At 44.0% G+C, this 26,483-nt stretch overlaps 1 protein-coding gene and 1 long non-coding RNA gene across 8 annotated transcripts in view; one reads left to right on the forward strand and one right to left on the reverse strand.

Annotated features, from left to right (window-relative positions):
• The window catches only part of LOC130291722 (uncharacterized), a 77,076-nt gene extending 68,544 nt beyond the window's left edge, over positions 1-8,532 (reverse strand). For all 4 annotated transcript variants that reach the window (XR_008848014.1, XR_008848012.1, XR_008848013.1 and 1 more), the window contains exons 1-2: positions 8,395-8,532; positions 8,270-8,306 (exon numbers count right to left, since the gene is read on the reverse strand). This is a non-coding gene — a long non-coding RNA (uncharacterized LOC130291722). The remainder of the gene's footprint in view (positions 1-8,269; positions 8,307-8,394) is intronic.
• Positions 8,459-26,483, forward strand: part of C9H8orf48 (chromosome 9 C8orf48 homolog) — a 54,944-nt gene continuing 36,919 nt past the window's right edge. Inside the window, exons 1-3 of one of the 4 annotated variants that reach the window (XM_056540869.1) lie at positions 8,459-8,554; positions 16,967-17,358; positions 24,561-24,647. In XM_056540869.1, the coding sequence (XP_056396844.1) occupies positions 16,974-17,358; positions 24,561-24,647 (472 nt within the window). In that variant the 5' untranslated portion in view covers positions 8,459-8,554; positions 16,967-16,973. Of the gene's footprint in view, positions 8,559-8,588; positions 8,604-8,790; positions 8,959-16,966; positions 17,359-24,560; positions 24,648-26,483 lie in introns of those variants that run through there. The other 3 variants (XM_056540872.1, XM_056540870.1, XM_056540871.1) reach the window with 3 other exon arrangements.

Below are 26,483 nucleotides of genomic sequence, written 5' to 3' on the forward strand. Positions count from 1 at the left end.
GATCGTCTTATACGCTGGGTATTGGGGTCCGGCATAGGAATACTTATGATTATCTGCCCGCCCGGCTCCTGTGTGCGGCTGCAGGCGGGGGCTGGCCAAGCAAAGGCTGTCCGGGCATACTGGTAGTTGTAGTTTCACAACAGCTGGAGGCACCCTGGTTTTTAGTATACAGTGGTCTCTCAACATACGATGGTAATTCGTTCCAAACGACCCATCGTTTGTCGAATCCATCGTATGTTGAGGGATCTGTGCAATGTAAAGTATAGGAAGTTGTACTCACCTGTCCCCGCCGCTCCGGACCAGGTCCTCACCGCTCCCGATGCTGTCCCAGGGGCTCCCGATTCGGTCCCGCTGCTCCGCTGTCTTCTTCGCGATCCTCCGGCTTCTTCCGCATCTTCTCCGGTGTCCGGGCCGCGCTTTCTGGTGACGTTATTACGCTGCTGCGCCGGCACGGCGTTCGTAGTGACGTAATAACAACTCCGGAAAGCGAGGCCCGGACCCCGGAGAAGATGCAGAAGACGCCGGAGGATCGCGAAGTGGACCCGGAACCGCAGGAATAGGTAAGCGAACCTGCCCGGGATGCTTAAACTGCTATCCGACAACAGCTTAAGCATTTAGCGCTGTCGGATAGCAGTTAATGCGATGGCCCCAACATATAAAAGCATTGTATGTCGATGCTGACATCGAAATGCGATGGCCTCTGAGAGGCCATCGTATGTCGATTTTATCATATGTCGGGGCCATCGCATGTCGGGGGGTTACTGTACATGAATTCATTTTTACATACTCTGGCCGGCCCCCGCCTGCAGCCGCACACAGGAGCCGGCCCGGGCAGATAATCATAAGTATTCCTATGCCGGACATCCCTGTGTCCCGAAAAATATTTTCGGGACATAAGGATGTCCACGGGTCACTAACCATTCTCCGGCCGCCGCGCGTCCTCCTCCGGTCTTCTTCCGGTCCTTCTGCGCTTCTCCACCTCTCTATGGTTGTACGCATGGGACGTCAGTGACGTTCTGTGCGTACAACCATAGAGACGCAGGAGGACCGCAGGAGGACGAGCGCCGGCCGGGACCTGGTGAGTGACCGGCGGCGCGTCATCTACAGTGTTCCGATCCTCGCTCCTCCGGTCCCGGGACTGCTGCTATGGTCCATAGGCCATAGCAGTAGATTGTGACCCCGGGCCGGAGGAGGGGTGACCGGAACACTGTGGGGGGCAGTACACAGACATACAGCCTCCAGCCATACACTCTATATGGCTGGAAGTTGTATGTCTGTGGGGGGAGCTGCCTACTAATGTGGGGGGAGCTGCCTACTATTGTGGGGGAGGGAGCTGCCTACTATTGTTGGGGAGGGAGCTGCCTACTATTGTGGGGGAACTGCCGACTATTGTGGGGGAGGGAGCTGCCTACTATTGTGGGGGAGGGGAGCTGCCTACTATTGTGGGGGAACTGCCTACTATTTTGGGGGAGGGGAGCTGCCTATGATTGTGGGGGGGGGGAGCTGCCTACTATTGTGGGGGGAGCTGCCTACTATTGTGGGGGAGGGAGCTGCCGACTATTGTGGGCGTGTCCGTGCGCCGGACGGGGACCGGACCGTGGTGGCTGCTGATATCGATCAGCAGTCACCCCGCGCAAATGCCCAGGGGGGGGGTCATCAGACCCCCCCATGTCGGTGATCGGCGCAAATCGCAAGTGAATTCACACTTGCGATTTGCGCGAATCCGGGTCATTACGGGTCTATGGTGACCCGGAATATAAGGGGGATCACGGGTGTCTAAGACACCCACAATCCCCATGAAGAGATAGGAGTGAGGTGGCAGGGGTTAACTTTCATTTTCCCCGTCCTGCCCACCCACAATAGCAGGCTCCCTGGATCCGACGGAAGCCGGTAAGTTGCCTAGCAACATCTGGAGGGCTGCAGTCCAAGACCACTATATAGTGGTCTCTATACTGTAGCACTCCAGACAGCTGTTTGGGCATCCTGGGAGTTGTAGTTTTGCAACAGCTGGAGAGCTACAGATTGAGACCACTATATGGTAGTCTCTGAACTATAGCCCTCCAGATCTTGCAAAACTACAACTCCTAGCATGCCCACACAACTGTTTGCTCTCTGGGCAAGCTGGGATTTGTAGTTTTGCAGCATCTGGAGGGCCACAGTTTGCAGTGGTATCTATACTGTAGCTCTGGCGCTCTCTCACTTCGGAGCCCTGTTGTATTTCAAGGAAACAGTTTAGGGCCACATATGGGGTATCTCCGTACTCGGGAGAAATTACACTACAAATTTTGGGGGGCTTTTTCTCCTTTTACCACTTATGAAAAGGAAAAGTTGGGGTCTACACCAGCCTGTTAGTGTAAAAAAAAAATAGTTTTACACTAACATGCTGGTGTTGCCCTTTACTTTTTATTTTCACAAGAGGTAAAAGGAAAAAAAAGACCCCCAAAATTTATAACGCAATTTCTCCTGAGTACGGAAATACCCCATATGTGGGCGTAAAATGCTCTGCGGGCGCACAACAAGGCTCAGGAGTGAGAGCGCACTATGTACATTTGAGGCCTAAATTGGTGATTTGCACAGGGGTGGCTGATTTTACAGCGGTTCTGACATAAACGCAAAAAAATAAATACCGACATGTGACCCCATTTTGGAAACTACACCCCTCACGGAATGTAACAAGGGGTATAGTGAGCCTTAACACCCCACAGTTGTTTGACAAATTTTCGTTAAAGTTGGATGGAAAACTGGAAAAATATTTTTTTTTTCACTAAAATGCTGGTGTTACCCTAAATTTTTCATTTTCACAAGGGAAAATAGGAAAAAAGCCCCCCAAAATTTGTAACCCCAAATGTGGATGTAAAGTGCTCGGCGGGCGAACTACAATGCTCAGAAGAAAGGAAGCACCATTGGGATTTTGAAGAGAAAATGTGTCCGGAATTGAAGGCCACATGTGTTTACAAAGCCCCCATAGTTCCAGAAAAATGGACCCCCCAACATGTGACCCCATTTTGGAAACTAAACCCCTCACGTAATGTTATAAGGGGTACAGTGAGCATTTACGCCCTACAGGTGTCTGACAGATTTTTGGAACAGTGGTCCGTGAAAATGAAAAATTTAAGTTTTCATTTGCTCAGCCCACTGTTCCAAAGATCTGTCAAATGCCAGTGGGGTGTAAATACTCACTGCACCCCTTATTAAATTTTGGGAGAGGTGTAGTTTCCAAAATGGGGTCACATGTGGGGGGTCCACTGTTCTGGCACCACAGGGGGCTTTGTAAACGCACATGGCCCCTGACTACCATTCCAAACAAATTAACTCTTCAAAAGCTCAATGGCGCTCCTCCTCTTCTGAGCATTGTAGTTCGACCGCAGGGCACTTGACGTCCAGTATGGGGTATTTCCATACTCAGAAGCAATGGGGTTACAAATTTTGGGGGGTATTTTCTGCTATTAACCCTTGCAAAAATGGGAAATTTGGGGGAAACACATTTTTTTTTTTCCATATGCAAAAGTCATGAAACCCCTGTGGGGTATTAAGGCTCACTTTATTCCTTGTTACATTCCTCAAGGAGTCTAGTTTCCAAAATGGTATGCCATGTGTTTTTTTTTTGCTGTTCTGGCACCATAGGGGCTTCACATTTTAGTGACATTTTTTTTTTTTTTTTTACATATGCAAAATTCGTGAAACACCTGTGGTGTATTAAGGCTCACTTAATTCCTTGTTACGTTCCTCAAGGGGTCTAGTTTCCAAAATGCTATGCCATGTGTTTTTTTTTTTTTTTTTGCTGTTCTGGCACCATAGGGGCTTCCTAAATGCAACATGCCCCCCAAAAACCATTTCAGAAAAACGTACTCTCCAAAATCCCCATGTCGCTCCTTCCCTTCTGAGCCCTCTACTGCACCCGCCGGACACTTTACAGAGACATATGAGGTATGTGCTTACTCGAGAGAAAGTGGGCTACAAATACAAGTATAAATTTTCTCCTTTTACCCCTTGTAAAAATTCAAAAATTGGGTCTACAAGAACATGCAAGTGTAAAAAATTAAGATTGTGAATTTTCTCCTTCACTTTGCTGCTATACCTGTGAAACACCTAAAGGGTTAAAACTCTGACTGAATGTCATTTTGAATACTTTTGGGGGTGCAGTTTTTATAATGGGGTATTTCTAATATGAAGACCCTTCAACTCCACTTCAAACCTAAACTGGTCCCTGAAAAATAGTGAGTTTGAAAATTTTCTGAAAAATTTGAAAATTGCTGCTGAACTTTGAAGCCCTCTGGTGTCTTCCAAAAGTAAAAACTTGTCAATTTTATGATGCAAACATAAAGTAGATATATTGGAAATGTGAATTAAAAAAATTATTTGGAATATCCATTTTCCTTACAAGCAGAGAGCTTCAAAGTTAGAAAAATGCAAAATTTTCAAATTTTTCATCAAATTTGGGGATTTTTCACCAAGAAAGGATGCAAGTTACCACAAAAATTTACCACCATGTTAAAGTAGAATATGTCACGAAAAAACATTCTCGGAATCAGAATGATAACTAAAAGCATTCCAGAGTTATTAATGTTTAAAGTGACAGTGGTCAGATGTTCAAAAAACGCTCTGTCCTAAGGTGTAAAATGGCCTGGTCCTTAAGGGGTTAAACTCACCTGGGGCAAGTAACAGTTGTGGGCAATATAAAAAAACACACCTGAAAGCAGATAAAAAGAAGAGACGTTCTCTTTGCATTGTGTGTCTTTGTGTGCCACACTAAGCATGGACAACAGAAAGAAGAGAAGAGAACTGTCTGAGGACTTGAAAACCAAAATTGTGGAAAAATATCAACAATCCAAGTCCATCTCCAGAGATCTAGATTTGCCTTTGTCCACAGTGCGCAACATTATCAAGAAGTTTGCAACCCATGACACTGTAGCTAATCTCTCTGGGCATGGACGGAAGAGAAAAATTTATGAAAGGTGTCAACGCAGGATAGTCCGGATGGTGGATAAGCAGCCCCAAACAAGTTCCAAAGATATTCAAGCTCTCCTGCAGGCTCAGGGAGCATCAGTGTCAGCGCGAACTATCTGTTGACATTTAAATGAAATGAAATGCTATGGCAGGAGACCCAGGAGGACTCCACTGCTGACACAGAGACATTAAAAAGCAAGATGACAATTTGCCAAAATGAACTTGAGTGAGCCAAAATCCTCCTAGGAAAACGTCTTGTGGACAGATGAGACCAAGATATAGCTTTTGGGTAAAGCACATCATTCTACTGTTTACTGAAAATGGAATTAGGTCTACAAAGAAAAGAACAGTACCAACAGTGAAATATGGTGGAGGTTCAATGATGTTTTGGGGTTGCTTTGCTGCCTCTGATGCTGGGTGCCTTGAATGTGTACAAGGCATCATGAAATCTGAGGATTACCAATGGATTTTGGGTCACACTGTACAGCCCAGTGTCAGAAAGCTGGGTTTGCGTTCAAGATCTTTGGTCTTCCAGCAGGACAATGACCCCAAACATATGTCAAAAAGCACCCAGAAATGGATAGCAACAAAGCGCTGGAGAGTTCTGAAGTGGCCAACAATAAGTCCAGATCTAAATCCCATTGAACACCTGTGGAGAAATCTTAAAATTGCTGTTGGGAAGGGGCACCTTTCCAATAAGAGAGACCTGGAGCAGTTTGCAAAGGAAGAGTGGTCCAACATTCCGGCTGAGAGGTGTAAGAAGCTTATTGATGGGTATAGGAAGCGACTGAAATCAGTTATTTTTTCAAAGGGTGTGCAACCAAATATTAAGTTATGGGTGCCAATAATTTTTTTACAGACCATTTTTGCAGTTTGATATGACATTATGTCCATTTTGCTTTTTTTCCTCCCTTTTTTGGTTTAGTTCCAATACACGCAAAGGTAATAAACATGTGTATAGCAAAACATGTGTTACTGCAATCATTTTCTGTGAGAAATACTTAATTTTCTAGAAAAATTTCAGTGGTGCCAACATCTACGGATATGACTGTATATGTTATTTAGTTTAGGGTTGTTTATATATGTTTTAAAAATATAACTGATTTTTGTATAGAGTACCCGATTTGGGTTGGAAATGAAAGTGTCTGACCACAGAGCTCTCGCCTGACAACTCTGTCCATTTTAGGAACTGTCCAGAGCAGGATATGTTTTCTATAGGAATTAGCTCCTAAAATGGGCAGATGTTTCAGCAGAGAGCACTGTCGTCAGACAGAAAGGAAATTCAAAAAGAAAAGAACTTTCTCTGGAACAAACAGCAGCTGATAAGCACTGGAAGGATTACGATTTTTTTTATAGAAGTAATTTTCAAATCTGTTTAAACTTTCTGGCACCAGTTGATTTAAAAAATAAAATGTTTTTCAGTGGAGTACCCCTTTAAATTGCTGCCATTTAATTAGAATCCTCACCTTGTACTGCTATGTCTGATGAAGCCACGCATGTGCAGTGAAACGTGTTGCATTGTTTCAGAATAAACCATTTTCCTTACTTGTGGTCGTTCCAGCCAGCACCAATTCTTTATCCTGCAGCTCCCGCTAGAAGTCTTCCATTGTTTGTTATTTGTCAGCAAGAGGGCCGCGGGCGGAATTTTCATCCTCACTCACCTAAACCCTTGCTGTGTGTGAGTATACACATCCACCGTCAGTAAGCACAACTTTTTCCTACTGGGATTATCCGCTGGTGGTGTTTCACTATGGAGTGCATTCTTTTGTTTTACTTTTAATCCTAGGATTATGGATGCCAGGGTAAAGGAGTATTTTTTTGTCATCTCCTAGGTGGACATGGCGTTTTTTAATTACCTTTACATAACAAATGATTAAACAAACAAACACACACACATATATATACATATATATATATATATATATATATATATATATATATATATATACACACTGTATAGTATCCTGTAAATATATATCTATATAAAGAGAGAGAGAGCGAGACAGTATTCTACGCATGCCAATACTGTATACCTCTATATAAAAGTCATACAGTTACCAAATAATACCAGGTGCAAACATCGCCATACATATGAAGTTACCATTATACTGTAAGTGACCAAATCCAGTGTACCGAGAGCAACTTTACCAACAAGTTTCCAGCATATAAAATGCTCTTAATGATGGTGATGATGGTATTACACTGCTCCCATAATGTAGGTATGCTCAATCTGTATCTCCATATAGTAGTTTGTCCCGTCTGTGCTTCTATACAGTAGTAAAAGGGGTACTTCAGTGGGAATTTTTTTTTTATCAACTGGCTCCAGAAAGTTATACAGATTTGTAAATTACTTATATATAAAAATCTTAATCCTTCCAGTACTTATCAGCTGCTGTATACTCCAGAGGAAGTTGTATAGTTCTTTTAAGTCTGACCACAGTGCTATCTGCAAAATGTAAGCAGTTGGCATGGTTGGCACCTGTGTTTTTGCCTTCTTGCCAAGCCCCCTTTTGGACCAGACTGTAAACAGTTGAGTAGTATGTTGGTGCCCGTACTCTTTTAATTTCAGTCCTCAGGTTAGTGGCCCAATGGTGCTTAACCCCTTGAAATCTTCAGCAACTTATTCAAAAGGCAGAAAATGTAGGCTAATTCGTTTGTTTTTTGGGCCAGGTTGCGAATAGTTGGGTATTATGTAGGGACCCTTACTGTTTCTATTCCCGCCCCAAGGTTCATGACCCAATGGTGTTTAACCCTTTAAAATCCTCAGTTATGGCTATGTTCTCACGGCAGAATGTCTATGTGGAATTCCGCAGGAATATTCTGCATGGACATTCTGTTGCAGCAGAGTCCCATTGATTTCAATGGGATTCTGCTACACTGTGCACATGGTAGAATTTCCTCAGCAGCAGCAACATCTGACACTGAAATCCTGATGCTGGCGTCCACAAAAACCGGTTCAATGTTATTACAGATTCTGCAAGGAAATGCATTACTGTCTACTAGGCGGCGCATTTCCGAGCGGTCCTAGTGCTGGCATGTTCTGCCAGTGCTTCGCTGTCTGTGTAATGTCAGCACGGAAAATTTCAGTGCAGACATTCCACTGTGTGAACATAGTTTTACTTATTCAATACATATTTTTTATACAGTTTACAATTTTTTTTTTTTTACAAAAAAAGAAACTAGATTTTTTTTCCTGAATATAATTGCTCCCACATAATATTTAACATTTATGTATAAAAATAGGTTTACTGTAGATGAGTAAAAGTAGAAAAGGTTTTTAGTCATAGTAAATTCTAACTAAATGATATAAGAAGAAACCAACCTCAGCCTTGTGGAATCTTTTTTAGCCAGAATAGAAGCTGAAAATGCAGGAATCAATGGATTAATATGAAATATTACAACAGAAAAGGATAAACTTCCTGCAAATGTAAGAAAAATGTTTCCCACCACTGACTGTGCTTACTGGGAAAGCATTGCGTCTGTGTAGGTTACTTTACAACTAGGAACCAAAGTCACCGGCTGAGTTTGAGCACGGGCTTCTATTTCTGCTGCACAGTGTCACCAAGGAGACGGTGGTTTACCGGAGTGGATCTCTTTCCAGTCACTTGTATGTAGGTTTTTGCTGAGGTTTATGTCTCCTTGTATTGTAGCGTTTTGTAGGTGTTGTGGCACTGTAGTAATGTGTACGCCGTGTGGATGCGGGACCTGCTGTGTCAGGCAGACTCCATTCACTTGTATTGTCTCTATGGTCCAGAGACCATGTAACACGTAATCATGCAGGAGAAGCTCGGGTTGCTATGGATACCACCTCTGCTTAGATTTGCTCTAGTGTTTATTCTTCTCCTCCAATGTAGTTTGCTTCCATGGTTGTCCTTACAGTGTCAGGGTGCACATTACTGGCACCAATGCCCTTCTGTACCACTCACCAGCTGCAGGGATGCAAGGGCTGACCTGGCATTACTAATACAAGTGCCTGGCAGGGGACCATACCTTTTATAATAGAGCTGGGCGGTATGGCCAAATATGTGTATCACGGTATTTATGTAACTTATGGCGGTTCCACAGTATATAACAGTATTTCTTTCATCACCCCCCCCAAATCATGTTACCCGCCAGCGCTGTTCTGCTCCCCCCAAATCATGTTACCCGCCAGCGCTGTTCTGCTCCCCCCAAATCATGTTACCCTCCAGCGCTGTTCTGCTCCCCCCAAATCATGTTACCCGCCAGCGCTGTTCTGCTCCCCCCAAATCATGTTACCCGCCAGCGCTGTTCTGCTCCCCCCAAATCATGTTACCCGCCAGCGCTGTTCTGCTCCCCCCAAATCATGTTACCCGCCAGCGCTGTTCTGCTCCCCCCAAATCATGTTACCCGCCAGCGCTGTTCTGCTCCCCCCAAATCATGTTACCCACCAGCGCTGTTCTACTCCCCCCAAATCATGTTACCCACCAGTGCTGTTCTACTCCCCCCAAATCATGTTACCCACCAGTGCTGTTCTACTCCCCCCAAATCATGTTACCCACCAGTGCTGTTCTACTCCCCCCAAATCATGTTACCCGCCAGCGCTGTTCTGCTCCCCCCAAATCATGTTACCCACCAGTGCTGTTCTACTCCCCCCAAATCATGTTACCCGCCAGCGCTGTTCTGCTCCCCCCAAATCATGTTACCCACCAGCGCTGTTCTACTCCCCCCAAATCATGTTACCCACCAGCGCTGTTCTACTCCCCCCAAATCATGTTACCCACCAGCGCTGTTCTACTCCCCCCAAATCATGTTACCCACCAGTGCTGTTCTACTCCCCCCAAATCATGTTACCCACCAGCGCTGTTCTGCTCCCCCCAAATCATGTTAACTACCAGCGCTATTCTACTCCCCCCAAATCATGTTACCCGCCAGCGCTGTTCTACTCCCCCCCCCCCCAATTAATTATCAGCCCAGCGGGGTACTACTCACATATGTCTCCCGCGAGCACTGCCCTCCTCCTCTTTGTTGCGGGCCGCCTGCGCTGGAACTCTATACTGTACGCCAGTGGTCTCCAAACTGCGGACCTCCAGATGTTGCAAAACTACAAGTTGTAGTTTTGGAACAGCTGGAGGTCCGCAGGTTGGAGACCACTGCTGTACGCTGTATCCCTATGCCCGGGCGGCCTCACGCTGTTACTGGGGACTGGAACGTCTGAGAGCCGTCAACCTATCACCGGCCGCAGCGATGTCCCGCCCCGGCCAGTGATAGGCTGAGCCCAGTGTCATGGAAGGAGCCGGCTTCTTACATGACAGTGGGCTCAGCCTATCACTGGTCGGGGCGGGACATCGCTGTGGCCGGTGATAGGCTGACGGCTCTCAGACGTTCACGTCCCCAGCGTAAGGCCAACGTAGGTAAGTTAAAGTTTGTTTTGTTTATCTTTTGCAGCCCGGGCATAGGGATACAAGGTACAGCAGTGGTCTCCAACCTGCGGACCTCCAGCTGTTGCAAAACTACAACTCCCAGCATGCCAACGGCTGTCCGGGCTGGGAGTTGTAGTTTTGCAACAGCTGGAGGTCCACAGGTTGGAGACCACTGGCGTTCAGTATAGAGTTCCAGCGCAGGCGGCCCCCAACAAAGAGGAGGAGGGCAGTGCTTGCGGGTGACATATGTGAGTAGTACCCCGCTGGGCTGATAATTAATTGGGGGGGGAGCAGAACAGCGCTGGCGGGTAACATGATTTGGGGGGAGCAGAACAGCGCTGGCGGGTAACATAGGCTTAGTTCCCGATGTGGGGACAGCGCAGTGCTGGACTGATAATTAAATAATTCCCAAGGGGGAGGAGCCCAACCGGTATGGGGAAAATTCATATCGTGCAGCACAAAAATTTCGGTATGAACCGGTATACCGCCCAGCCCTACTTTATAATGCATCTTACAATATTACTGCTACTTTTTATACTCTTTCACTCATGTCTTTTAGAAACTATTTTTAAAGGGTTATCCTAAGATTTACAGTTATTACCTAACCATAGGATGGATGATACCTGATGAATGGAGCAGCAGATTGCATGGCCTCCTCTTCTTTCACACTCTATGGGGGAGATTTATCAAAACCTGTGTAGAGGAAGAGTGGTGCAGTTGCCCATAGCAACCAATCTGATCGCTTCTTACATTTGTAAAGAGGCCTGTGAAAAATGAAAGAAGCAATCTGATTGGTTGCTATGGGCAACTGCACCACTCTTCCTCTACACAGGTTTGATAAATCTCCCCCTATGGCACTTCCATTCTACGCTGTCACGATGGTCACGAATGTAATGACCAACGGCCCCTATAAGCATCATAGTTATCATGCCAGAAACTTCTGCTGAGTCTCACTGTTTGAGACAGTGTAATGGACACAGTTTTAAGCCTCTCACTCCATCCACGCTACCCTCTCTCAGGGGGACGGGGACACAGTTTGTCTGCACATCTCCCAGCCTTTCTCCTGCTTGCCAGCACTGTACAACCACCACCCATCTGCTAGCTGTTGCAAGACTACAACCCCCAGCATGTCCTCATTGTAAGAGCATGCTGTAAAAGTTGTAGTCTTTCAACAGGTAGCGGGCGGATGGTAGATGTGCAGCGCTGGTGGGTGATAGATGTGCAGCGCTGGTGGGTGATAGATGTGCAGCGCTGGTGGGTGATAGATGTGCAGCGCTGGTGGGTGATAGGTGTGCAGCGCTGGTGGGTGATAGGTGTGCAGCGCTGGTGGGTGATAGGTGTGCAGCGCTGGTGGGTGATAGGTGTGCAGCGCTGGTGGGTGATAGGTGTGCAGCGCTGGTGGGTGATAGGTGTGCAGCGCTGGTGGGTGATAGGTGTGCAGCGCTGGTGGGTGATAGGTGTGCAGCGCTGGTGGGTGATAGGTGTGTAGCGCTGGTGGGAGATAGGTGTGCAGCGCTGGTGGGTGATAGGTGTGCAGCGCTGGTGGGTGATAGGTGTGCAGCGCTGGTGGGTGATAGGTGTGCAGCGCTGGTGGGTGATAGGTGTGCAGCGCTGGTGGGTGATAGGTGTGCAGCGCTGGTGGGTGATAGGTGTGCAGCGCTGGTGGGTGATAGGTGTGCAGCGCTGGTGGGTGATAGGTGTGCAGCGCTGGTGGGTGATAAGTGTGCAGCGCTGGTGGGTGATAGGTGTGCAGCGCTGGTGGGTGATAGGTGTGCAGCGCTGGTGGGTGATAGGTGTGCAGCGCTGGTGGGTGATAGGTGTGCAGCGCTGGTGGGTGATAGGTGTGCAGCGCTGGTGGGTGATAGGTGTGCAGCGCTGGTGGGTGATAGGTGTGCAGCGCTGGTGGGTGATAGGTGTGCAGCGCTGGTGGGTGATAGATGTGCAGCGCTGGTGGGTGATAGATGTGCAGGCAGCTGGTAGAAGGGCTATGGAGCGCTCACTACTTTGGTTGTTCTCCATAGTCTTTCTAAGCGCCAGGGAGATGCGCGGAGAAACTATTTCCCAATCCCCCTGAGAGAGGTAGCGGGGATGGAGTGAGAGGGAGTGGCCTGTAAAGCAGAAAACTGTGTCCCTGTGCAGAGGGTCACATTCCTCTACAGGGACACAGATTCAGCAGGGAAGGTTTCTGGCATGATAAACATGATGCTTATAGGGGCTGTTGGTCATTACGTTGACAATTGGGAACATAGTAGTGTGTGATATTTCTTCAGTTGTCTATGGAGCTAGAAAGGTCTAGCATAAATACATATTGGATTTACCCCATTTAAATTAGTAATGTGAAGAATCAGGGTCAAAAGGAAAGGTGAATCAATCTGTATTATTATTGTGTGTATATACGGTATACACACACATATTTATTTGATCTCAAAGCGCTTGTTGCAGTTTTACTATAGACTATCCTGTGTCCCTCATTGGGGTAAAGGCTGTGTTCACATGTTGCAATTATTGACTGTCACGGGGCCACATGGGTATGCGACTGTCTCATATACAGCTATGCATTCCATGTAGTCTTAGCATGTGATGAATGTGTTCATTCTTTGTGCAGACACGGAAATTCTGATTTCCGGAAACACCTGGCTCGGAAATTCCGCCATGTGCACAGACCAGCAGAATCCCATTGAAGTCAACGGGACTCTGCTGCAGTGGAATCTCTTTGCCGGATTCCAATGTGGAATCTGACATGGAAATTCTGGCTTGTGAACATGGCCTTTTTGTTTTTAATGGAATTCTGCTGCACTGTGCACATGGCAGAAGTTCTGCGGTGAAAAATTCTGTGACAGAAATTAAAGGGGTATTCCAGGAAAAAACTTTTTTTATATATATATATATATATCAACTGGCTCCAGAAAGTTAAACAGATTTGTAAATTACTTCTATTAAAAAATCTTAAACCTTTCAGTACTTATGAGCTTCTGAAGTTAAGGTTGTTCTTTTCTGTCTAAATACTCTCTGATGACACCTGTCTCGGGAAACGCCCAGTTTAGAAGAGGTTTGCTATGGGGATTTGCTTCTAAACTGGGCGTTTCCCGAGACAGGTGTCATCAGCGAGGATTTAGACAGAAAAGAACAACCTTAACTTCAGAAGCTCATAAGTACTGAAAGGATTAAGATTTTTTAATAGAAGTAATTTACAAATCTGTTTAACTTTCTGGAGCCAGTTGATATATAAAAAAAAGTTTTTTTTCCTGGAATACCCCTTTAAAATTCCAGACTCCATTGGGTGTTGTAAAGCAGTAAATTCTATTGAGTTATGGCCACATATAGCTGTTTTAGGCTATGTTCAAATGGTGGGAAATTTGCAGAACATCCGCCCATATTTTCTGCAAATTCTGCAAAAAGCCAATGCTAGGAGTGCTCTAAAATACACCATCTCTATGGACGACATTTCCACGTGAATTCCGCCAAGAGAATGAACATATTCAGAATTTCTGCAGTGGAAACTGTGTGCACAGTGAGCAGAATCCCATTGAAAACGAATCCCTGCATGTAAACATGGCCTGACTGGATTTTTTGCAGTGGAATTTTTTCATATAATTTTTTTTTTTGTGATTTTCACAAGTCATAACCTGGGAGAGGGAGGTACAGAAACAAAGGAGTGGGGTAGGGAAAGTAAAACAAGAAACACAACATCACCCAACTCAGGGGTGGCAAAATAATACAATCAAATCCAGATTCTTTACAGAACGTGAAAAGTAAAAAAATGCAGTGGATTATGGTTTAGATTAATGTTATTTATCCAGCACAGTGGTAAACACCTTTTAAACAAAATAAAATGCCAAATTGAGGAATTACTTTTACACCATCTCCCTCTAGATGGTGTAAATAAAAGCTACAAATTGTGGCCGTGCACGAGCCCGCACTTGTCCCCATAGACAAAATAATAAAATAGTCATAGTGGTAAAAATATGACCAGAAGAATTTCATTGCAGTATTAAAAGCTGCTCTGCGACTTAAAGGGTACCTCTCATCAAAAAAAACTTTTGATATATTATAGATTAATGTATGCAGAATAACTTTACAATTGCGTGTTATTACAAAATATGCTTCTTTCTATTTAATTTTCCACTTTGAAGAAATGACCACTAGGGGTCTCCCTACCAGTCCTGGCAGCAAGCATTTCATACTCATGCTGGAGTCCTAAACACTACGAGCTGCCAGTCTGCTTTTGTTCACAAAGGAGAACACTCAGAGCTGCCAGCCTGCTTTGTTCACAGCCTGTTTGGCTGTGAACAAAGCAGGCTGGCAGCTCTGAGTGTTTAGGACTCCAGCATGAGTCAGAAATGCTTGCTGACAGGACTGATCGGGAAAAATACAATAGAAAGAAGCATATTTTTCATTAACATGCTATTGGAAAGTTATTCAACATTCATTAATCTAAAATATATCAAAAGTTTATTTGATGAGAGGTACCCTTTAACCAGATTGTGTGTTTTCACCCCTGATCAACCTAGCACCGCAACCTCCACCATTTCCGTAACTCCTGACTTATGGAAGCAGTGTAACTTACGGTACTGTGTTGTTTGTGCAACTCTCTCATTAATGTCTATGATCCCCACCTCCTCTACAATTTTTTCTTAATAGTTTTGCCAAAAAACAATAATCTAGGGTGGGAAGGGGTTAATTTCCATTGTACAGCGTGGGCCATCCGATTGATTGATTAATGTTAATCCCTTGTTCTTATGACCTTTGCAAACCTATTAGTGAGCACAGTGTGGAGTCCTAGTACCAGGACATGGCTTTGTAGGAGCGCAGTAAACCCTTTAAACACTGGTGTGATAGTAGTGACAGTCTGTGAACATTCATTTCAGATGAAGGTTGCTTAGAGGTACCTCAGCTAAAATAGTTTTAGTGAAATCAAAAAATATACCCAGTGGATTTTGGGGTCCTGGGATCCTACAGATGTCCTTCCAGAATGTCATAATGTTAAATAAACAATTGTGAGGATCTGCTCAAATAGTCTTAGGCATTCTAGCACATAGGACTTTACAGAACACATTATATAGGTTTTTAGTCACACAAAAAAAACGCACAAAAAATGTATTCAAAATTATTTGACTGAACAAAGTTTTCTATCATTAAGTCACAAGTGCATTTTTATTGAGAAACTATTGCTTATAGGCTAGGGGTGTGTGGCTTGCCGACATGATGGTAAAAGGGGGGCGTGGCTTGATAAGCTATGCAGGGGTGTGGAAATTTAATTAAAAAAACTACTTGTCCCCGGGTCTAAAACGGAGTAAAATCTACTCCTGACGATCCACTTGTCTGGGCCAATTTTCACTTGTACACTAATTTTTCCCTCCTTGCCCTATAATAGCCATAACCACCTACTATAATGCTAACTTTACATTTTTCGATAACATATTCTCTGAACCCAAAAATTTTTTAAATGATAATAATAAAAAAAAATATATATATAAAATCGGTGAAGTTAAATTGAAATAGTAAGAGATAATTTTGCTAATTTAGTGGTTTTCTTTTTTATGTCATTTACCTTGTGGTTGAGCTAACATGTTGTTTTGATACTTTAGGTCGCCTGATTACAGCAATACCAGATTTGTATAGTTTCCATCATGTTTTACTAATAAAAAAAAATTCAGAACTTTTTCGAATTTTGTTAATTGCCATTTTTTGACCCCTGTAGCTTTTTAAAAAAAATTTTTTTTGCATACCAGGCTGTATAAGGGCTAATTTTATTGTTACATAATCTGTTTTTTATATCGGTACCATTTTGGTATTGATCTGACTTTTTAATTGCTTTTTAACTTTTTTTTTTCTGGGATATTATAAAAATTGCAAAATTGCAATTCTGTTTTTTTTATTTATTTTTTTTTTTTTACATTTACCGAATTGCTGCGTATACCGTATGGGTTATTGTGTGTCTTTTAAAATTTTAATTTTTTTAACACTTTATTAGACTTTTAGGAGGAATCATTAGATTCCTCATACAGATCAATATAGTTCTATTGAACTCCATTGAGCTGTGTGCTCTGCGATCCATTGATAGAGCCTAGTCCAGCCAGGCTCTATCGATGATAGGGAAGCAGAGGTAAGTCCTCCGGCTACCTCTATAGCTTTGACAGCGGCGATCTAAAGGTTTAATAGCCAGTCGCAGCGATCTCCGCATGCTGGCTATTAGCGGAGGCCCCCAGCTTCTAAGAACAGCCGGGGGTTGCAGAGAACGGAGCGGGCAGGAGTCAGGAGCCCGCTACATACAGACTGCTGAGCGCCGCTGTGCTTGTCAGGTCCGGCAGGGCTAAGGGCCGGAAAAATTCACCTGCCCGGCGCACGGAACTGCATGTCCCGGGCGTTGGGCGATAGGAATTCCACATCCCTGCTATGATAGGGAGGGGGTTTAGTTGGATGATACTAGAAAGGCTGTGTGGCTTGTCAGCATGATGCCAAAGAGGCTTACATGTTAAAGATGATGAAAGCCAGTACAAAAGTTTCACATGTTTTTCTTCACTTATACCTGTCACAGCATATTTAAACAGGGAAAACGTCTGGTCATCAGGGGATAAAATATGAAGAATTTTTGCTATCAGGAATACCCCTTTAAACTAGTGTGTTTTTTTGTGCAGAGCTGGGATGGCGTTATCCCCTGTTAGTGAAGAAAGTCCAAATTACAAAGAAGAACTGGACGACCATGACTCTTTGAGCGATGCACCAAGCTATTCTGGCAATTCATTTGAGGCCTATGAATCAAATGGAAGATGTAAAAGTGATGCCTATGACTCCATTACAGATGAGCAAGCTGAGAAGTATCAAAGTGATTCATTTGAATCTTTTGCGAGTGAATCCAGTCGTCAGCAAGAAAGCGATTCCTTCAATTCCATTACTAAAGACTCTAGTAGAAACTACGAAAGTGATTCTTTTGAATCGCTCACCTCTGAATCGGATCAGATTTATTCTTTTGAGAGCTCATATATGGAATCTGCCTCAGTGGAAGATGATTCTAAGACGAATTATCAAGGTATGTAATGTATCATTTTAATTATTTTATTACAAATATCCTATTCTAATTGCATGCAATGTCTTGTTAGAATTTGCATTGTAGTTCTTTATACATGCTTGTATCTGGCAGTGCACACATTGTCAGAATGATCCCAACAGAAATATCGTTGTAATTCCAGCAGTGTTACCCCACCTCCAGGCCACTGCTCTGCCTTCTCAATGGCTGGTCTGGGCTTCTTCCAATGGCTTCTCTCCTGCTTTGGCTCTAGTTACTGGTTTACTTCATAAGGGGCCACACCTGTGATCTGGCTGCAACATAAAGGGCTTCTCTAAAGTGTCATCAACTTATCCCTGCCTTGCATTACCTATTTAAACGGGTACACTGCCCCTAGACATGTTATCCCCTATCCAAAGGATAGAGTATAAGATGTCTGATCGCAGGGGTCCTGCCGCTGGGGAACCCCATGATCTCCCTGCTGCACTCATGCATTGAGGGGGGCATGACCGCTCCATGCACCATATGTCTTGGGTGCTGCAGCCAAGATTGCGGGGGTCCCCAGTGGCGGATAGAGGATGGGGATAAGATGTCTAGGGGCGGAGTACCCGTTTCAGGCTCTCTTCTCATTTTGGAAATGAAGAAGGAGTCCAGCACTGCAGTGAAGGCAGCTTTATTATGTGAGGAGCAAGCATTAAAAGCACACTAGTCAGACATGTTTCAAGCTCGAACGCTCTTCCTCGGTGACCAGTCACCGAGGAAGAGCGTTCGCGCTTGAAACATGTCTGACTAGTGTGCTTTTAATGCTTGCTCCTCCCATAATAAAGCTGCCTTCACTGCAGTGCTGGACTCCTTCTTCATTTCCAGTATCCGGGGCGCCTGGCCGGGCACCGGTCCGTGCATAGCACGACATGGGAGGTGAGCTGGACTCTCTTCATTTCTCTTCTCATTTACCTGGACCTGAGCAATATTGTTGTACTGCCATAGAGAAGGTGTGTTGCCCCACATTTGCTAACCTTTAGCTGACCTGTGCCTGTTTACCTGTTATTACCTCTGTCTGACCTTTGTGCACTACAGTGATTCTCCTGTGTATGATCGGGATCATCAACACTAAACCTGAGCCAGTGTCAGCTGGCTTCTTATCCTGTTACTTCCAGAATACCTTCCTATATCCTTATCTTGTGGCTACGAAACCCTCGCTGTGCTGAGTCTCCCGATGCTGTCCAGCACCATCTGCTGGATCTGCTTTCTGCTTCTGAGTGTTCAGCCCTCACTGGACTGTGCGGTGTCTCCTGCTAAGATCACGAAGGTGCTGGCTGTTCTGTTATAAAACCCAGATTGCTGGAGTGCTGCAGTGATGGATGACCTCATAAAAGTTTCTCCCATCTGCACACAGGATTTTTGAACCTCAGCCAGAGTGACCATTGGGTTCTAGGCCACCTCTCTTACCAAGGCCCTTCTGCCATGATTACTTAGTTTGGTGAGGCGGCAGCTCTTGGGAGTCATGGTTGTTCAAAACAACTTCCATTTAAAGGGGTTATCCAGGAAAAAACTTTTTTTTTTATATATCAACTGGCTCCAGAAAGTTAAACAGATTTGTAAATGACTTCTATTAAAAACCATCTTAATCCTTTCAGTACTTATGAGCTGCTGTAGTTGAGTTGTTCTTTTCTGTCTAAGTGCTCTCTGAGGACACGTGTCTCGGGAACCGCCCAGTTTAGAAGCAAATCCCCATAGCAAACCTCTTCTACTCTGTGCAGTTCACGGGACAAGCAGAGATGTCAGCAGAGAGCACTGTTGCCAGACAGAAAACAACAACTCAACTTCAGCACCTGATAATTAAGATTTTTTAATAGAAGTAATTTACAAATCTTTCTGGAGCCAGTTGAGATATATATATATATATATATATATATATATATAAAAGGTTTTTTCCTGGAATACCCCTTTAAGAATTATGGAGGCCATTGTGCTCTTGAGAAGTTTCAGTGCAGTAGAACATTTTTCTCTATTTTTTTTTACAATTGTAGTCTGTCCCCTCTTTAATATCCAGCACTCGGCCCAGGCATTTTTAATCAGCAGGAGACTGCATAAGGGTTTCCTCCTAGCATTCTCCCAGCCCTCTGGCAGTGTGCACATGGTAGGTATTCACATTGGTGTGGTTGCACTGCGGCGGTCATTGTTACTGTGATGCTTTGTCTGTGGGGTGGTGTGGCCCAGAGCCAGGGGCTTGGTCGGGCAGCAGTGGGGCTGCCTGGTCACTGGGTCTCTCCCCCTGTGGGCATGGTGTTGTGGTGGTGGTGGCCGCTGCCCGGCACTACGCCACTCTGAATAGGAGGCCTTGATGTGGCGAGTGGGCTTGTACTTTTTGATCAAAATGTATAATAACAACCTGTTAGTGTTTGAATTTATGCTGAGAAGTAAGTAGATCAAAATACAAATTGTGGATGTGCGGCTGTGTTTCTTTTTCTTTATTTTTGTTTGTTTGTATATTTGTTATACAGACAGGGGTGTGTCTTCCCAAATCCTGTCCAATCACCTGAATTTAGCCTGAACAGCCAACGGCTGGGAGTTGTAGTTCTGCAACAGCTGGAGGGACGCTAGTTGGGACACCCTGCTGTAGAGTCAGATGCCTTCAGTGCTTAGTGCCAAATATTGTGCTGGATATTTCTGCTCCCTTGAGAGGGACTGTAGAGTTGAGTTAGAATTCAGAGTGTTCTAAGCCAATCACAGACTATCTCACACTGAGCTGCTCTAGGCTGTATGTTCAAAGCAGCATAGCAGAGAAAGGGACAGAAGTTCTCCCCTGCAGTGCTGGGTAATGCCCCTTGCCAGTCTATGAAGCTGCCTGGGACTCAGCAGAATTTACAGCACGATATCAAGGTAAAAAACTAAAAAATAATAAAAATAAAGAGTGGGGGTGGTTTATCATGAAACGGGGAGTGAACTGGGAGGATTCAAATTTATCAAGATCATGACAGGCACTCTTTAAATTAAATGAGATATAGGGGGTTGTTGTGTCCTGCTGTGTCTATAGCTTGTTATGGACCATTTGTTTATCTGTATGAGTGTCCACGGCAGGATCTTGTAATATCTGCCAGTGAGAGCAATTTTGCAGATGGAACTGAAGTTATCATGATAGCAAAAAGGGTTTGCCCAGGAGCATCCTTGAGATATCTGTATTATAAGACTTGGGTAAGGTTTATTTTGTTTTATTTTTTTTTTAGCCTGGAGATACACTTTTAACCCCTTAAGGACTTAGGACGTATGAGTACGTCCTAAGTCCGGTCCCTGTCTATAACGCGGGGTCCCGGCGTCATAGCGGGATGGTCCCGGTGCCTATTCACAGCTGGGACCTGCGGCTGATAGCACGCGGCTAATAGCGCGCGGCCGCGATCGTTTGGCCACGCGCTATTAACCCTTCCATAGGGGGCTATAACATTGCATTTACTGATCTTTAACTGTGTTCAATGCATCTCCATAGGGATGCATTGATCAGGGTTTTCGGTGATTGATTGCTCAAGCCTGGATCTCAGGCTTGAAGCATTAAATCGGCGATCGGACTGTAGGAAGGAAGGTAAGAGACCTTCCTCCTGTAGTACAGCTGTTCGGGATGCCGCGATTTCACCGCGGCGATCCTGAACAGCTCCCTGAGATAACCGGCACTTTTTACTTTCACTTTTAGCCGCGTGGCTCAGCTTTGAGCGCGCAGCTAAAGGGTTAATAGCACGCGGCACCGCGATCAGTGCCGCGCGCTATTAGAGGCGGGACCCGGCTTCACTATGACGCCGGGCCCGCCGTGATATGATGCGGGGTCACCGTGGGACCCCGCGTTATATCACGGGAGCGGGACCAAGAACGTACTCGTACGTTCTTAGTCCTTAAGGGGTTAAAAATATAGTTTTGGTGACAGTGGCTATTTAACCCCTTAAGGATTCAGCGTTTTTCCGTTTTTGCATTTAAATTTTTTCCTCATCACCTTCTAAAAATCATAACGCTTTCAATGTTGCACATTGATGCACAAATTCCATATGATAGCTTATTTTTTGCGCCACCAATTCTACTTTGCAATGACATTTACCAAAAAATCCTCGGCAAAACGGAAAAATTTTTTATTGTGCGACAAAATTGAAGGAGGGATGTCATTTTGTAAATTTTGGGGGATTCCGTTTCTACGCAGTACATTTTTCGGTAAAAATGACACCTTCTCTTTATTCTGTAGGTCCATACGGTTAAAATGATACCCTACTTATATAGGTTTGATTCGTACTTCTGAAAAAATCATAACTACATGCAGGAAAATTTATACGTAAAAAATTCTCATCTCCTGACCCCTATAACTTTTTTATTTTTCTGCGTATGGGCCGGTATGAAGGCTCATTTTTTGCGCCGTGTTCTGAAGTTTTTAACGGTACCATTTTTGTATTGATCGGACTTTTTGATCACTTTTTATTCATTTTTTCATTGTATAAAAAGTGACCAAAATACGCTATTTTAGAATTTGGAATTTTTTTGTGTCTACGCCATTGACCGTGCGGTTTAATTAACGATATATTTTTATAGTTCGGACATTTCCACACATGGCAATACAACATATGTTTATTTTTATTTACACAGTTTTTTTTTTTTATGGGAAAAGGGGGGTGATTCAAACTTTTATTAGGGAAAAGGTTAAATGACCTTTTATTAACTTTTTTTTTTTTCACTTTTTTTTTTTTTTTTTTTTGCAGTGTTATAGCTCCCATAGGGGGCTATAACACTGCACACACTGATCTTTTACCCTGATCCCTGCAAAGCCATAGCTTTGCATGGTTCAGCGTAATAGGGGGTTGATTGCACAAGCCTGTAGCTCAAGCTTGGAGCAATCGTACGCCGATCGGACACAACGGAGCAAGGTAAGGGGGCCTCCGCTCGCGTCTTAGCTGATCGGGACCTCACGATTTTATCGCGATGGTCCCGATCAGCCCGACTGAGCTTTTGAGAAGCTTTTACTTTCGTTTTAGACGCGGCGATCAACTTTGATCGCCTCGTCTGAAGGGTTAATAGCGCGCGGCACAATGAGCTGTGCCGCACGCTATTAGCCCAGGGTCCCGGCTATCATAAGCCGCCAGGACCAACCCGGCGTGACCCCGTTTTATAAATACCAGGGCTGGGCGTACAGGTACGCCCTGTGTCCTTGAGAGGTTAAAAGATGAAATGCTTGAGTAGTTGTTTTCTGGGGGGGTGTTTATGCCCTAATATCCCCTACTATCAGCATTGGTATGCGCTTCAAGGAGCTCTCAAGTAAAGTTATCAAGCTAGGAGATCTCTGAGGTTTGTACTTTTTTTTCAGAAGCCTTTGCTACCTATGCTACCTAAGCCTACCTTTGCTACCCAAGCCTATGCTCCCAACCTGCCAAAGGGCCAACACAAGTGGAATGCCACAAGCTGTCTGATCAAGACAGAGAGAAGTCGGAGGTGGTTCCAGTTGTGAATAGTCATTCTTGACTCTCTGAGCTAATAGATAGCATCAGTTGATTTGGGTTCTGCAGCGGTCCAGTGGTATTTCAGGGATTTATAAAGGACATCTTCCATGACCTGTTGTACAGCTGCACCGCAGTATATTTAGACAATATCTTGATTTACTCATCAACTTTGCCTTGCACAGGAAACATGTTCATCTAGTCTTTCAGCAGTTACTGGGAATAGACACTATACTAAAATGGTGAAATGTGTCTTGGAAAATCCTCCTCATCAATGTTGAGGTAAATTGTTTCTGACACTGGTCTGCAGCTGTACCTGGAAAAGCTGTCCGTAATCCCGAATTGGCCTCATCCACAGGGAATCCTTCCCATTAGGAACTTCTAAGGTTTTGTTCATTTCTATGCAATGTTTGGGGGAGATTCATCAAAATCTGTGCAGAGGAAAAGTCAACCAGTTGTCCATAGCAACTAATGATGCACATCTCTATGCTATTTTCCCTGGACTGTGATGCTTCTTCTATTGGTATTTGGAGCAGTTATGTCCCTGAAAGTCCCAAAGAGGAATAAGGACACTTGTGGGTGTCTTTGTAAACCCCTGTTGATTGAAAAAATTACACCATGGAAGTCTGTGAACCTTTTGCCATCAAGCTGGCCTCCTCCGATCAAGCAGAGAACCCCCAGCACATTATGGATGCTTACAGTCTGGTTTCAATGGCTTCTGTGCTGTTTAAGGATGTTTCTCCAGGAAAGACCTATGTCCCAAGGGGAAGCACAGATTAGCTAGGGGACATGAATCCAGGTATAAGACATTAGAGATGCTATGTTGTTATGTTACGTGGCCTACACTCACTAAAGGCAACTTGTGCTTGTGATATAGTCTCCAGATCCAAGCCATCTCTACTACTTCTGCCTCTGCCCATTTCTGATGCCTCACCATGGGTTTAATTACCAATCTTCAACTTTCTACTAGATCACTCTTATTTGGGTGATAGTAGATTGTTTTTCCAAGATGGGCCACTTGTTCCTTTGCCGAGGAACAAGTGACCATCTGGTCTTAACATTTTTCTGCTTCAAGTTCAACTCTGAACAACAGCACAGGAGACACGTGTTACATGAAGATTTTTCTGTCAGCTACCGTAATTGAAGTGAATGGGGTATGGCACAGCTCCAATAGGGATATGGCAGCTGGTGGTTTTGAAATTCTCCTGCTGGAAACATGATGTAAATGCACCCTAACAAACGTCTTGACACATACAATTTATAGACACATCCTATTTTCTTTATTAGTATACAATGAAGCCATCCATTTTAACAATACATTTGACAGATGCCAAAATTGTGATGTGAATGCGCCTTTAAACAACCGCTATGACACAGCATTTAAATACAGTATACAAATTGTTTGTTATTCTAGCAAGGAGCCAAACAAAATAAAATCCCAGAATTTCCTCCTCTTCTGATTTTATTAAATTAACAATAACAATGTAATAAAAGTAAATCAGGAAAATTATAACAATTTTAATACACTGTTTATTAATATTTTTCTCCTTTGCTTTCTTTAGTCTGTTGGAGTGTTTTTATCACTACAGAAAGAACAAGCAAAAATAAATTCTCAGTTCTGACTTCTAAATATCAAGTTTAATCTTATGAGAGTCTATGGGAATTGTCTAGTAATGAACAGATGGGTCTGTCAGTTTGATAGCCTTGCAGCGTAAGATAAGTTGTTGAAATGTCTTCCTTTGTGACCTTGTGGGTTTGTTGTAGGAAAAGTCCTGATTGAGAAATGGATAAAGTCTCTGGTTGATGGGAATCTCCGGTCAAATAATTCATTTCAGGATCATCTTAAAACTGGTGAGTAGAACACTTATGGAGGACTCCTGATGATTGAACATCTGTGTATATATATCTATATATGTGAGTCCGGGAGATTAAAAGCCAGTACAGAGGCCAGTCATGATTTAAAGTGGACTTTTAGCCAGCTGGTTCACCGAAAGCCTGTCAGGGGCGTACACAAGGACATGAAGCCAGTGCACAAGCTGCTTAATGGGGTATGTGCAGATTTATAGCATACCATAGACATTTATTTTTGAAGGTTATTCGTGGACAGGAACATGGATTTACAAGTAATGTTCATCTTCAAGAATTTGCTTATAATGTCTATTTGTAGTCACTTTAGGGGGTTTATGGCTAATATTTTGTGGCAAATACATATTAATGTAAGACTAGTGATTTGGGATATTTCACTTGTAAGAATGAATGCATATATATTCAAGAGTAAGGAAAATGTATTATAGGGTGCATTCACACACACACACACACACACACACACACACACACACACACACACTGGATCCACTGTTGATTTCAAGTTCCAGGTCTGCAGTTGTGGATTTTACTAGACAGTCACATTATTGACGTGAAATCAAATATACAGAACAATTGCCTTGCAAAATCTGCAACTTCAAATCCACAGCAGATCCGTTGTGGGTGTGAGTGCATGCACCCTTATACTGTATGTAAAGTTTGTTTAAATTATATGAATTTCTGAAGGAACTTGCCAAATCCCAGATTCCTGCACTTGGTATATAGACACTGATATAAAGTGTAACTCCGATTTGTGAATCCTTTTTCAGATTTGTTGTAAGGCTAAACCGAGGAGTGGAGTCTATGGGGCCATCTGGTTGTCACATATTCGCCCCAGTACATTGATTTGGACCTTGCTTCAGGCAACGCCCCCTGTTGCTACCCTTAAAGGGGTACTCAGACCCTAAGACATCTTAACCCTAATCCAAAGGATGGGGGATATGATGTCTGATCGCGGGGGTCCCGCCGCTTGGGACCACTGCAATCTCTCATGCAGACACCCACCTGTGGCAGCTGCAAAGAGCGATGTACGCTCTGTGTCTGAAGGGTCATGACTACGGGGCCTGAGTTCCGTGATGTCACGACTCCGCCCCCTTGTGACAGGGGATAAGATGTCTTGGGGCTGGGTACCCCTTTAAAGTAGTTAATGATGGCAATGGATGATATGCTTGGTACCATAGAAGCAGACGGGGCAAGTAATCGATTAAGCTGAGTGAAAGGCAGGCAGAGTTCAATAAGCACATGAAATAGGCTAAGGGTCAGGGCAGGAAGCAAATGAAGACTATGGGGGGAACTTGGCATTGTCTGTTTAAATCAAGTTCTTTTAACTCCTGTTTGCCTTTGCTTACATCATATGTACCTCCCCAGCATTTATAAAAGAGGTGCATGTTCTTCATAAATATCAAAGTAACTCGGGTGTAGACAAGTTTCTAAGTGTAGTCCAGGCTGGCATGAATAAAAAATTGAGGCAGTGGGAAAATCACCAACCACGGCAAAAAAGTTAACCTTGCTTCACTTCTTCTAACTTTTAAAGTAAACCATGGTTTACTTGTTGAGTCCAAATGATTCAATCTTTTCATTCATTGCTCAAATATGTGCGACACTTGTATAATGCATAAGACCAATGAAGTCACTCTAATGTTCATGAAACTACCTGGGTCAGATCTAAGAAACACAATCGGATAAATACTTTTGCTACTCTCTGATGGAGATTTATCAAAGTTGTCTATGTGCCGCATCAATATAGACCAAACTACAGAGCGTTAGTCTGGTCTACTGTGCGCCTAATTTATCAAAAGGCGCACGGCTCTTGATAAATTCTGC

The sequence above is a fragment of the Hyla sarda genome, chromosome 9, assembly GCF_029499605.1.
Source record: "Hyla sarda isolate aHylSar1 chromosome 9, aHylSar1.hap1, whole genome shotgun sequence".
NCBI lineage: Eukaryota > Metazoa > Chordata > Amphibia > Anura > Hylidae > Hyla > Hyla sarda.